Below are 12,225 nucleotides of genomic sequence, written 5' to 3'. Positions count from 1 at the left end.
TTTCCACCCTCCATGGTAGAAAACAACATCGACAACCCTTTATACCCCCTTATCCCCTCCATTATCGACCCTATCTTTGCCTTTACCCCTAACCCCATTCCCACCCCATTCCCAACGACATTCCCACCCCATTCCCAACCTTCTTCCATCCCATTCCCACCCCATTCCCAACCCTTTTACACTCTCCATGGTAGAAAACGACATCGACAACCCTTTATACCCCCTTATCCTCTCCATTATCGACCCTATCTTTGCCTTTATCCCAACCCCATTCCCAACCCCATTCCCAACGACATTCCCACCCTTTCCCCAGGCTCCATGGCGGAGAACGACGTGGACAACGAGCTGCTGGACTATGAGGATGATGAAGTGGAGGCTGGGGCCGGGGGGGAAGGCCCCGAGGCGCCGGCCAAGAAGGAGGTGAAGGGTTCCTACGTGTCCATCCACAGCTCCGGGTTCCGGGACTTCCTGCTCAAACCCGAGCTGCTCCGCGCCATCGTGGACTGCGGCTTCGAGCACCCTTCTGAAGGTGCCATGGGTGCTATGGGTGCTATGGGTGCTATAGAGTGCTATAGGGTGCTATGGGTGCTAATGGGGTCAATGGGTTACAATGGGGTCTATGGGGATCAGAGCCGAGCTGCTCCGCGCCATCGTGGACTGCGGCTTCGAGCACCCTTCTGAAGGTGCTATGGGTGCTATGGGTGCTATGGGTGCTAATGGGGTGCTATGGGTGCTATTGGGGTCAATGGGTTACAATGGGGTCTATGGGGATCAGAGCCGAGCTGCTCCGCGCCATCGTGGACTGCGGCTTCGAGCACCCTTCTGAAGGTGCCATGGGTGCTATGGGTGCTATGGGTGCTATGGGTGCTAATGGGGTCAATGGGTTACAGTGGGGGTCTATGGGGTGTGATGGGGTCACAGCCGAGCTGCTCCGCGCCATCGTGGACTGCGGCTTCGAGCACCCTTCCGAAGGTGCTATGGGTGCTATGGGTGCTATGGGTGCTAATGGGGTGCTATAGGGTGCTATGGATGCTATTGGGGTCAATGGGTTACAATGGGGGTCTATGGGGTGTGATGGGATCAGAGCCGAGCTGCTCCGCGCCATCGTGGACTGCGGCTTCGAGCACCCTTCTGAAGGTGCCATGGGTGCTATGGGTGCTAATGGGGTGCTATGGGTGCTATCGGGGTCAATGGGTTACAATGGGGTCTATGGGGATCAGAGCCGAGCTGCTCCGCGCCATCGTGGACTGCGGCTTCGAGCACCCTTCTGAAGGTGCTATGGGTGCTATGGGTGCTATGGGTGCTATGGGTGCTAATGGGGTGCTATGGGTGCTATCGGGGTCAATGGGTTACAATGGGGTCTATGGGGATCAGAGCCGAGCTGCTCCGCGCCATCGTGGACTGCGGCTTCGAGCACCCTTCTGAAGGTGCCATGGGTGCTATGGGTGCTATGGGTGCTAATGGGGTGCTATAGAGTGCTATAGGATGCTATGGGTGCTATCGGGGTCAATGGGTTACAATGGGGGTCTATGGGGTGTGATGGGATCAGAGCCGAGCTGCTCCGCGCCATCGTGGACTGCGGCTTCGAGCACCCTTCTGAAGGTGCCATGGGTGCTATGGGTGCTATGGGTGCTAATTGGGTGCTATAGAGTGCTATAGGGGGCTATGGGTGCTATGGGTCTAATGGGGGTACAATGGGGGTCTATGGGGTGTGATGGGATCAGAGCCGAGCTGCTCCGCGCCATCGTGGACTGCGGCTTCGAGCACCCTTCTGAAGGTGCTATGGGTGCTATGGGTGCTATGGGTGCTAATGGGGTGCTATGGGTGCTATTGGGGTCAATGGGTTACAATGGGGGTCTATGGGGTGTGATGGGATCAGAGCCGAGCTGCTCCGCGCCATCGTGGACTGCGGCTTCGAGCACCCTTCTGAAGGTGCTATGGGTGCTAATGGGGTGCTATAGGGTGCTATGGGTGCTAATGGGGTCAATGGGTTACAATGGAGGTCTATGGGGTGTGATGGGATCAGAGCCGAGCTGCTCCGCGCCATCGTGGACTGCGGCTTCGAGCACCCTTCCGAAGGTGCTATGGGTGCTATGGGTGCTATGGGTGCTAATGGGGTGCTATAGAGTGCTATAGGATGCTATGGGTGCTATTGGGGTCAATGGGTTACAATGGGGTCTATGGGGATCAGAGCCGAGCTGCTCCGCGCCATCGTGGACTGCGGCTTCGAGCACCCTTCTGAAGGTGCTATGGGTGCTATGGGTGCTAATGGGGTGCTATGGGTGCTATTGGGGTCAATGGGTTACAATGGGGGTCTATGGGGATGGGGATCAGAGCCGAGCTGCTCCGCGCCATCGTGGACTGCGGCTTCGAGCACCCTTCTGAAGGTGCTATGGGTGCTATGGGTGCTAATGGGGTGCTATGGGTGCTAATGGGGTGCTATAGGGTGCTATGGGTGCTAATGGAGTCAGTGGGTTACAATGGGGTCTATGGGGATCAGAGCCGAGCTGCTCCGCGCCATCGTGGACTGCGGCTTCGAGCACCCTTCTGAAGGTGCTATGGGTGCTATGGGTGCTAATGGGGTGCTATGGGTGCTATGGGTGCTATTGGGGTCAATGGGTTACAATGGGGTCTATGGGGATCAGAGCTGAGCTGCTCCGCGCCATCGTGGACTGCGGCTTCGAGCACCCTTCCGAAGGTGCCATGGGTGCTAATGGGTGCTATGGGTGCTAATGGGGTGCTATGGGTGCTAATGGGGTCAATGGGTTACAATGGGGTCTATGGGGATCAGAGCCGAGCTGCTCCGCGCCATCGTGGACTGCGGCTTCGAGCACCCTTCTGAAGGTGCCATGGGTGCTATAGGGTGTCTATGGGGTGCTATGGGTGCTATTGGGGTCTATGAGGGCTATGGGTGCTATTAGGGTCTATTGGGATCAGAGCCGAGCCACTCCGTGGGTCTTGGAGCACCCCTCCGAGGGTGCCATAGGGTGCTATAGGGTGCTAATGGGTGCTAATTGGGTGCTATGGAGTGTCTATGGGTGCTATGGGTGTCAGTAGGTGCTATTGAGGTCTGTGGGTGGCTATGGGTTCTATGGGTGTCTATGGACCCTATGGGGTGTCAGTGGGTGCTATAGGGTGTCTATGCATGCTATAGCTGCCATTGCTCCCCTTTCCCCTATGGCCCCTGCCTCTAACCCCCTACTTTGGGGGTGCCCCCCCTTTTTGTGCCCCCCCCTTCCCCCTATGACCCCTGTCTCTAACCCTCAATTTTGGGGTTGCCCCCCCAATTTCTTCCCCCCTTTTTATGCCCCGCCCCCCTTTCCTCTCTGACCCCAAGCCCCTATTTTTGGGGGTGCCCCCCTCTATCCCCCCCCCTTTTTGTACCCCCCTTTCTACCCCCCCCCACCCCTTCCCCCTATGACCCCTGCCTCTAACCCTCCACTTTGGGGGTGCCCCCCCTATTTCTCCCCCTTACCCCCCCCAATTTTGTGCCCCCCCTTTCTAACCCCCCCCCTCCTTTGTGTGTGTCCCCCCCCTTGCAGTGCAACACGAGTGCATCCCGCAGGCCATCCTGGGCATGGATGTGCTGTGCCAGGCCAAGTCAGGCATGGGCAAGACGGCCGTGTTCGTGCTGGCCACCCTGCAGCAGCTCGAGCCCGTCACCGGGCAGGTGAGGAGACACCTATGAGGGGTCCTCAAGGTTTGGGGGGGGTCCTGAAGGGATTTGAGGGGGTCCTGAAGGGGTTTAGGGGTCCTTGGGCCCCCTGTAGGAGCTTGAGCCTGTCTTCAGGCAGGTGAGGAGACACCTATGAGGGGTCCTCAAGGTTGGGGGGGGGTCCTGAAGGGGTTTAGGGGTCCTTGGGCACCCTGCAGCAGCTCAAACCCATCAGCAGGCAGGTGAGGAGACACCTATGAGGGGTCCTCAAGGTTGAGGGGAGGGGTCCTGAAGGGGTTTGGGGGAGGTCCTGAAGGGGTTTTGGGGGGGGTTTGGGGGTCCTTGGGCACCCTGCAGCAGCTCAAACCCATCACCAGGCAGGTGATGAGACATCTATGAGGGGTCCTCAAGGTTTGGGAGGGGTCCTGAAGGGGTTTGGGGGGGGTCCTGAAGGGGTTTAGGGGTCCTTGGACACCCTGTAGGAGCTTGAGCCCATCACCAGGCAGGTGAGGAGACACCAATGAGGGGTCCTCAAGGTTGGGGGGGGGTCCTGAAGGGGTTTGGGGGTCCTTGGGCCCCCTGCAGCAGCTTGAGCCTGTCTCCAGGCAGGTGAGGAGACACTTATGAGGGGTCCTCAAGGTTGGGGGGGGTCCTGAAGGGGTTTAGGGGTCCTTGGGCACCCTGCAGCAGCTTGAGCCCATCAGCAGGCAGGTGAGGAGACACCTATGAGGGGTCCTCAAGGTTGGGGGGGGGTCCTGAAGGGGTTTTGGGGGGGGTTGGGGGTCCTTGGGCACCCTGCAGCAGCTCAAACCATCAGCAGGCAGGTGAGGAGACACCTATGAGGGGTCCTCAAGGTTGGGGGGGGGTCCTGAAGGGGTTTGGGGGTTCTTGGACACCCTGTAGGAGCTTGAGCCCATCACCAGGCAGGTGAGGAGACACCTATGAGGGGTCCTCAAGGTTGAGGGGGGGTCCTGAAGGGGTTTGGGGGTCCTTGGGCACCCTGCAGCAGCTCAAACCCATCAGCAGGCAGGTGAGGAGACACCTATGAGGGGTCCTCAAGGTTGGGGGGGGTCCTGAAGGGGTTTGGGGGTCCTTGGGCACCCTGCAGCAGCTCAAACCCATCAGCAGGCAGGTGATGAGACACCTATGAGGGGTCCTCAAGGTTGGGGGGGTGTCCTGAATAGGTTTGGGGGGGTCCTGAAGGGGTTTGGGGGTTCTTGGACACCCTGTAGGAGCTTGAACCCATCAGCAGGCAGGTGAGGAGACACCTATGAGGGGTCCTCAAGGTTGGGGGGGTCCTGAAGGGGTTTGGGGGTCCTTGGACACCCTGTAGGAGCTTGAGCCCATCAGCAGGCAGGTGAGGAGACACCTATGAGGGGTCCTCAAGGTTTGGGGGGGGGTCCTGAAGGGGTTTGGGGGGGTCCTGAAGGGGTTTAGGGGTACTTGGACACCCTGTAGGAGCTTGAGCCCATCAGCAGGCAGGTGAGGAGACACCTATGAGGGGTCCTCAAGGTTGGGGGGGGGTCCTGAAGGGATTTGAGGGGGTCCTGAAGGGGTTTGGGGGGGGGTTTGGGGTCCTTGGACACCCTGCAGCAGCTCGAGCCCATCACCAGGCAGGTGAGGAGACACCTATGAGGGGTCCTCAAGGTTGGTGGGGGCGTCCTGAAGGGATTTGAGGGGGTCCTGAAGGGGTTTGGGGGGGGGGTTTGGGGTCCTTGGACACCCTGCAGCAGCTTGAGCCCATCAGCAGGCAGGTGAGGAGACACCTATGAGGGGTCCTCAAGGTTGGGGGGGGTCCTGAAGGGATTTGAGGGGGTCCTGAAGGGGTTTGTGGGGGGTTTGGGGGTCCTTGGGCACCCTGCAGCAGCTTGAGCCCATCAGCAGGCAGGTGAGGAGACACCTATGAGGGGTCCTCAAGGTTTGGGGGGGGTCCTGAAGGGGTTTGGGGGTCCTTGGGCACCCTGCAGCAGCTTGAGCCCATCACCAGGCAGGTGAGGAGACACCTATGAGGGGTCCTCAAGGTTGGGGGGGGTCCTGAAGGGGTTTGGGGGTCCTTGGGCACCCTGCAGCAGCTTGAGCCTGTCTTCAGGCAGGTGAGGAGACACCTATGAGGGGTCCTCAAGGTTGGGGGGGGGGGCCCTGAAGGGGTTTGGGGGTCCTTGGGCACCCTGCAGCAGCTCGAGCCCGTCACCGGGCAGGTGAGGAGACACCTATGAGGGGTCCTCAAGGTTTGGGGGGGGGGTCCTGGGGGGTCTCTGGCCAGGCTGCTTTAGCTTGAGCTCTTCATCAGGCAGGGCATAGACACCTATAAAGGGGATAGGGGGGGTCCTCAGGGAGGTCCTGGAAGGTCTTAAGGAGGTCCTGGAAGTTCTTAAGGAGGTCCTGAAGGATTTAGGGGGTCCTGGATGGATTTAAGGAGGTCCTGGAAGGATTTAAGGGGGTCCTGGATGGATTTAGGGGGTCCTGGAAGGATTTAGGGGGTCCTGGATGGATTTAAGGGGGTCCTGGATGGATTTAACGTGGTTCCAAATGGTTTGGGGGGGTCCTGGAAGGATTTAAGGTGGTTCTGTATGGTTTTAGGAGGGTCCTGGAAGGATTTAAGGTGGTTTAAGAGGGTCCTGGAAGGATTTAAGATGGTTCCAAATGGTTTTAGGAGGGTCCTGGAAGGATTTAAGGTGGTTCCGAATGGTTTAGGGGGGTCCTGGAAGGATTTAAGGTGGTTCTGAATGGTTTAGGAGGGTCCTGGAAGGATTTTCAGGTGGTTCTGAATGGTTTAGGAGGGTCCTGGAAGGATTTAAGGGGGTTCCGAATGGTTTAGGGGGGTCCTGGAAGGATTTAAGGTGGTTCTGAATGGTTTAGGAGGGTCCTGGAAGGATTTAAGGTGGTTTTAGGAGGGTCCTGGAAGGATTTAAGGTGGTTTTAGGAGGGTCCTGGAAGGATTTAAGGTGGTTCCAAATGGTTTTAGGAAGGTCCTGGATGGCTTTAAGGAGGTCCCGGATGGATTCAGTGCATCCCAATGCTGTTTTAGGGGGGTGTCCAACCCCTTTCCCCCCCATTTTTGGGGTCTCCTGTGTCCGTCCCCCCCCTCCCCACCTCTAATCCCGTGCCGTCCAATCGCAGGTCTCGGTACTGGTGATGTGTCACACGCGGGAGCTGGCCTTCCAGATCAGCAAGGAGTATGAGCGCTTCTCCAAGTACATGCCCAGTGTGAAGGTGAGGCCTTGGGGGGGGGGATCCCATAGGGATTTGTGGGGGTCCCATAGGGATTGGGGGGGTCCCTATAGGGATTTGGGGGGGGTCCCTATAGGGATTTGTGGGGGTCCCATAGGGATTTGGGGGGGTCCCATAGGGATTAGGGGGGTTTCCATAGGGATTGGGGGGGGTCCTATAGGGATTTGTGGGGGTCCCATAGGGATTAGGGGGGTCCCTATAGGGATTTGGGGGGGGTCCCTATAGGGATTTGTGGGGGGGATTAGGGGGGGTCCCATAGGGATTGGGGGGGGTCCCATAGGGATTAGGGGGGTCCTATAGGAATTGGGGGGGTTCCCATAGGGATTGGGGGGGACCCATAGGGATTGGGGTGGGTCCCTATAGGGATTTGGGGGGGTCCCATAGGGATTAGAGGGGTCCCATAGGGATTGGGGGGGTCCCATAGGGATTTGGGGGGTTCCATAAGGATTAGGGGGGGTTCCCATAGAAACTGGGGGGGTCCCATAGAAACTGGGGGGGTCCCATAGGGATTTGGGGGGGTCCCATAGGAATTAGGGGGGTTCCCATAGGGATTGGGGCTGTCCCATAGGGATTAGAGGGGTCCCATAGGGATTAGAGGGGTCCCATAGGGATTTGGGGGGGGTCCCTATAGGAATTGGGGGGTCCCATAGGGATTAGGGGGTTCCATAGGGATTGGGGTGGGGGTCCCATAGGAACTGGGGGGGTCCCATAGCGATTAGGGGGTTTCCGTAGGGATTAGAGGGGTCCCATAGGGATTAGGGGGGGTCCCATAGGGATTGGGGGGGGTCCCATAGGAATTATGGGGGTTCCCATAGGAATTGGGGGGGTCCCATAGGGATTGGGGGTGTCCCATAGGGATTGGAGGAGGGGGGGTCCTTAAGGGGGCTTTGTGGGGGGGCCTTTGGGGGAGAGATGATCCCATGGGGTTTGGGGTGGGTCCCATTGGAACTGGAGGGGTTCCTGTCTATGGGGTGTTTCCCTCGGTCTGTGATGGTTGAGGTGTATCTATGGGGTGTTCAGGTGTATCTATGGGGTGTTCAGGTGTATCTGTGTTGGTTGAGGTGTATCTATGGGGTGTTCAGGTGTATCTGTGGGGTGTTCAGGTGTATCTGTGATGGTTGAGGTGTATCTATGGGGTGTTCAGGTGTATCTGTGGGGTGTTCAGGTGTATCTGTGATGGTTGAGGTGTATCTATGGGGTGTTCAGGTGTATCTGTGGGCTGGTTTGGTGTATCTGTGATGGTTGAGGTGTATCTATGGGGTGTTCAGGTGTATCTATGGGGTGTTCAGGTGTATCTGTGATGGTTGAGGTGTATCTATGGGGTGTTCAGGTGTATCTGTGGGCTGGTTTGGTGTATCTGTGATGGTTGAGGTGTATCTATGGGGTGTTCAGGTGTATCTATGGGCTGGTTTGGTGTATCTGTGATGGTTGAGGTGTATCTATGGGGTGTTCAGGTGTATCTATGGGCTGGTTTGGTGTATCTGTGATGGTTGAGGTGTATCTGTGATGGTTCAGGTGTATCTATGATGGTTCAGGTGTATCTGTGGGCTGGTTTGGTGTACCTGTGATGGTTGAGGTGTACCTGTTCAGGTGTATCTGTGATGGTTGAGGTGTATCTATGGGGTGTTCAGGTGTATCTCTGGGCTGGTTTGGTGTACCTGTGATGGTTGAGGTGTATCTATGGGGTGTTCAGGTGTATCTCTGGGCTGGTTTGGTGTATCTGTGTTGGTTGAGGTGTATCTATGGGGTGTTCAGGTGTATCTATGGGCTGGTTTGGTGTATCTGTGATGGTTGAGGTGTATCTATGGGGTGTTCAGGTGTATCTATGGGCTGGTTTGGTGTATCTGTGATGGTTGAGGTGTACCTGTTCAGGTGTATCTGTGATGGTTTGGTGTATCTATGTGGTGTTCAGGTGTATCTGTGGGCTGGTTTGGTGTATCTGTGATGGTTGAGGTGTATCTGTGATGGTTGAGGTGTATCTATGGGGTGTTCAGGTGTATCTATGGGCTGGTTTGGTGTATCTGTGATGGTTGAGGTGTATCTATGGGGTGTTCAGGTGTATCTATGGGCTGGTTTGGTGTATCTGTGTTGGTTGAGGTGTATCTATGGGGTGTTCAGGTGTATCTATGGGCTGGTTTGGTGTATCTGTGATGGTTGAGGTGTACCTGTTCAGGTGTATCTGTGTTGGTTGAGGTGTATCTATGGGGTGTTCAGGTGTATCTATGGGGTGTTCAGGTGTATCTGTGGGCTGGTTTGGTGTACCTGTGATGGTTGAGGTGTACCTGTTCAGGTGTATCTGTGATGGTTGAGGTGTCTCTATGATGATTCAGGTGTATGTGTGATGGTTCAGGTGTATCTCTGGAGTGTTCAGGTGTCCCTCTGATGGTTCAGGTGTACGTGTAATGGTTCAGGTGTACGTGTGATGGTTCAGGTGTCCCTATGATGGTTCAGGTGTATCTCTGGAGTGTTCAGGTGTACGTGCGATGGTTCAGGTGTACGTGTGATGGTTCAGGTGTATGTGTGATGGTTCAGGTGTCCCTGTGATGGTTGAGGTGTACGTGTGATGGTTGAGGTGTCTCTATGATGGTTCAGGTGTATCTATGATGGTTCAGGTGTATCTGTGATGGTTGAGGTGTCCCTGTGATGGTTCAGGTGTATCTCTGGAGTGTTCAGGTGTACGTGTGATGGTTCAGGTGTCCCTGTGATGGTTCAGGTGTCCCTTCGATGGTTCAGGTGTATCTGTGATGGTTCAGGTGTACGTGTGATGGTTGAGGTGTATGTGTGATGTGTTCAGGTGTATCTCTGGGCTGGTTTGGTGTATCTCTGGAGTGTTCAGGTGTACCTGTGATGGTTCAGGTGTATCTCTGATGGTTCAGGTGTATCTCTGATGGTTGAGGTGTCCCTTTGATGGTTCAGGTGTCCCTCTGATGGTTCAGGTGTATCTATGATGGTTCAGGTGTACGTGTGATGGTTCAGGTGTATCTCTGGAGTGTTCAGGTGTCCCTCTGATGGTTCAGGTGTACGTGTGATGGTTGAGGTGTCCCTATGATGGTTCAGGTGTACGTGTGATGGTTCAGGTGTATGTGTGATGGTTCAGGTGTATCTCTGGAGTGTTCAGGTGTACGTGTGATGGTTCAGGTGTATCTATGATGGTTCAGGTGTCCTCCTGATGGTTCAGGTGTATCTCTGGAGTGTTCAGGTGTACGTGTGATGGTTCAGGTGTCTCTATGATGGTTCAGGTGTACGTGTGATGGTTCAGGTGTATCTCTGGAGTGTTCAGGTGTCCCTCTGATGGTTCAGGTGTACGTGTGATGGTTCAGGTGTATCTATGATGGTTCAGGTGTACGTGTGATGGTTCAGGTGTATCTCTGGAGTGTTCAGGTGTATGTGTGATGGTTTGGTGTATCTGTGTTGGTTGAGGTGTATCTGTGATGGTTCAGGTGTATCTATGATGGTTCAGGTGTACGTGCGATGGTTCAGGTGTATCTCTGGAGTGTTCAGGTGTATGTGTGATGGTTCAGGTGTCCCTCTGATGGTTCAGGTGTCCCTGTGATGGTTCAGGCGTCCCTTCGATGGTTCAGGTGTATGTGTGATGGTTCAGGTGTATCTCTGGAGTGTTCAGGTGTACGTGTGATGGTTCAGGTGTATCTATGATGGTTCAGGTGTATCTCTGGAGTGTTCAGGTGTATGTGTGATGGTTCAGGTGTATGTGTGATGGTTCAGGTGTATGTGTGATGGTTCAGGTGTCCCTCTGATGGTTCAGGTGTACGTGTGATGGTTCAGGTGTCCCTCTGATGGTTCAGGTGTATCTCTGGAGTGTTCAGGTGTACGTGTGATGGTTCAGGTGTACGTGTGATGGTTCAGGTGTACGTGTGATGGTTCAGGTGTATCTATGATGGTTCAGGTGTATCTATGATGGTTCAGGTGTATGTGTGATGGTTCAGGTGTATCTCTGGAGTGTTCAGGTGTACGTGTGATGGTTGAGGTGTCTCTGTGATGGTTCAGGTGTATCTATGATGGTTCAGGTGTCCCTATGATGGTTCAGGTGTATGTGTGATGGTTCAGGTGTCCCTCTGATGGTTCAGGTGTCTCTCTGGAGTGTTCAGGTGTACGTGTGATGGTTCAGGTGTCTCTCTGATGGTTCAGGTGTACGTGTGATGGTTCAGGTGTATCTCTGGAGTGTTCAGGTGTATGTGTGATGGTTCAGGTGTCCCTGTGATGGTTCACGTGTCCCTGTGATGGTTCAGGTGTATCTATGATGGTTCAGGTGTATCTATGATGGTTGAGGTGTATGTGTGATGGTTCAGGTGTATCTCTGGAGTGTTCAGGTGTCTCTATGATGGTTCAGGTGTACGTGTGATGGTTCAGGTGTATCTCTGGAGTGTTCAGGTGTACGTGCGATGGTTCAGGTGTACGTGCGATGGTTCAGGTGTACGTGCGATGGTTCAGGTGTACGTGCGATGGTTCAGGTGTACGTGTGATGGTTCAGGTGTACATGTGATGGTTCAGGTGTATGTGTGATGGTTCAGGTGTATCTCTGGAGTGTTCAGGTGTATGTGTGATGGTTCAGGTGTCTCTATGATGGTTCAGGTGTCTCTATGATGGTTCAGGTGTACGTGTGATGGTTCAGGTGTATCTGTGATGGTTCAGGTGTACGTGTGATGGTTCAGGTGTATCTATGATGGTTCAGGTGTATCTATGATGGTTCAGGTGTATCTCTGGAGTGTTCAGGTGTACGTGTGATGGTTCAGGTGTATCTCTGGAGTGTTCAGGTGTCCGTGCGATGGTTGCTGCGTCCCCCCATCCCCTCTGCCCCCCGGTGCAGGCTGTGTGAGCCACCATGGTGTATGTGTGTGTGTGTGTCCCGGGCAGGTATCGGTGTTCTTCGGGGGTCTCTCCATCAAGAAGGACGAGGAGGTGCTCAAGAAGAACTGCCCCCACATCGTGGTGGGCACGCCGGGCCGCATCCTGGCGCTGGCGCGCAACAAGAGCCTCAACCTCAAGCACATCAAGCACTTCATCCTGGACGAGTGCGACAAGATGCTCGAGCAGCTCGGTGGGTACCGGGGGGGGGAAACACCAAAATGGGGGGGGTTTGGGGTCTTTAAAGGGGGTTTTGGGGTCTTTAAAGGGGGTTTTGGGGTCTTTAAAGGGGATTTTGGGGTCTTTAAAGGGGGTTTTAGGGGGGAAAAAGGGGGTTTTAAAGGGGGTTTTAGGGGGAAAAAGGGGGCGTTTGGGGTCCTCAAAAGGGGTTTTGGGGTCTTTAAAGGGGGTTTTTGGGGGAAAAGGGGGTTTTGGGGTCCTCAAAGGGGGTTTTAGGGGGGAAAAGGGGGTTTTGG

At 55.3% G+C, this 12,225-nt stretch overlaps 1 protein-coding gene across 1 annotated transcript; it reads left to right on the top strand.

Moving 5' to 3' along the window:
• Positions 1-293: 293 nt before the first annotated feature.
• Positions 294-11,979, top strand: LOC134169744 (spliceosome RNA helicase DDX39B; the record flags this gene model as incomplete). The annotated part of the gene is made up of 4 exons (XM_062630549.1): positions 294-529; positions 3,543-3,670; positions 6,776-6,868; positions 11,759-11,979. Coding segments are annotated over exons 1-4 (653 nt in total), but the record flags the coding sequence as incomplete, so codon positions are not given.
• Positions 11,980-12,225: the final 246 nt, after the last annotated feature.

Source organism: Pezoporus occidentalis, unplaced genomic scaffold (assembly GCF_034315485.1).
Source record: "Pezoporus occidentalis ecotype Australia unplaced genomic scaffold, CSIRO_AGI_Poc_V1 ctg3564, whole genome shotgun sequence".
NCBI lineage: Eukaryota > Metazoa > Chordata > Aves > Psittaciformes > Psittacidae > Pezoporus > Pezoporus occidentalis.
The sequence above is the reverse complement of the archived record's forward strand: the minus strand, read 5'-3'. Positions and strand labels throughout refer to the sequence as shown.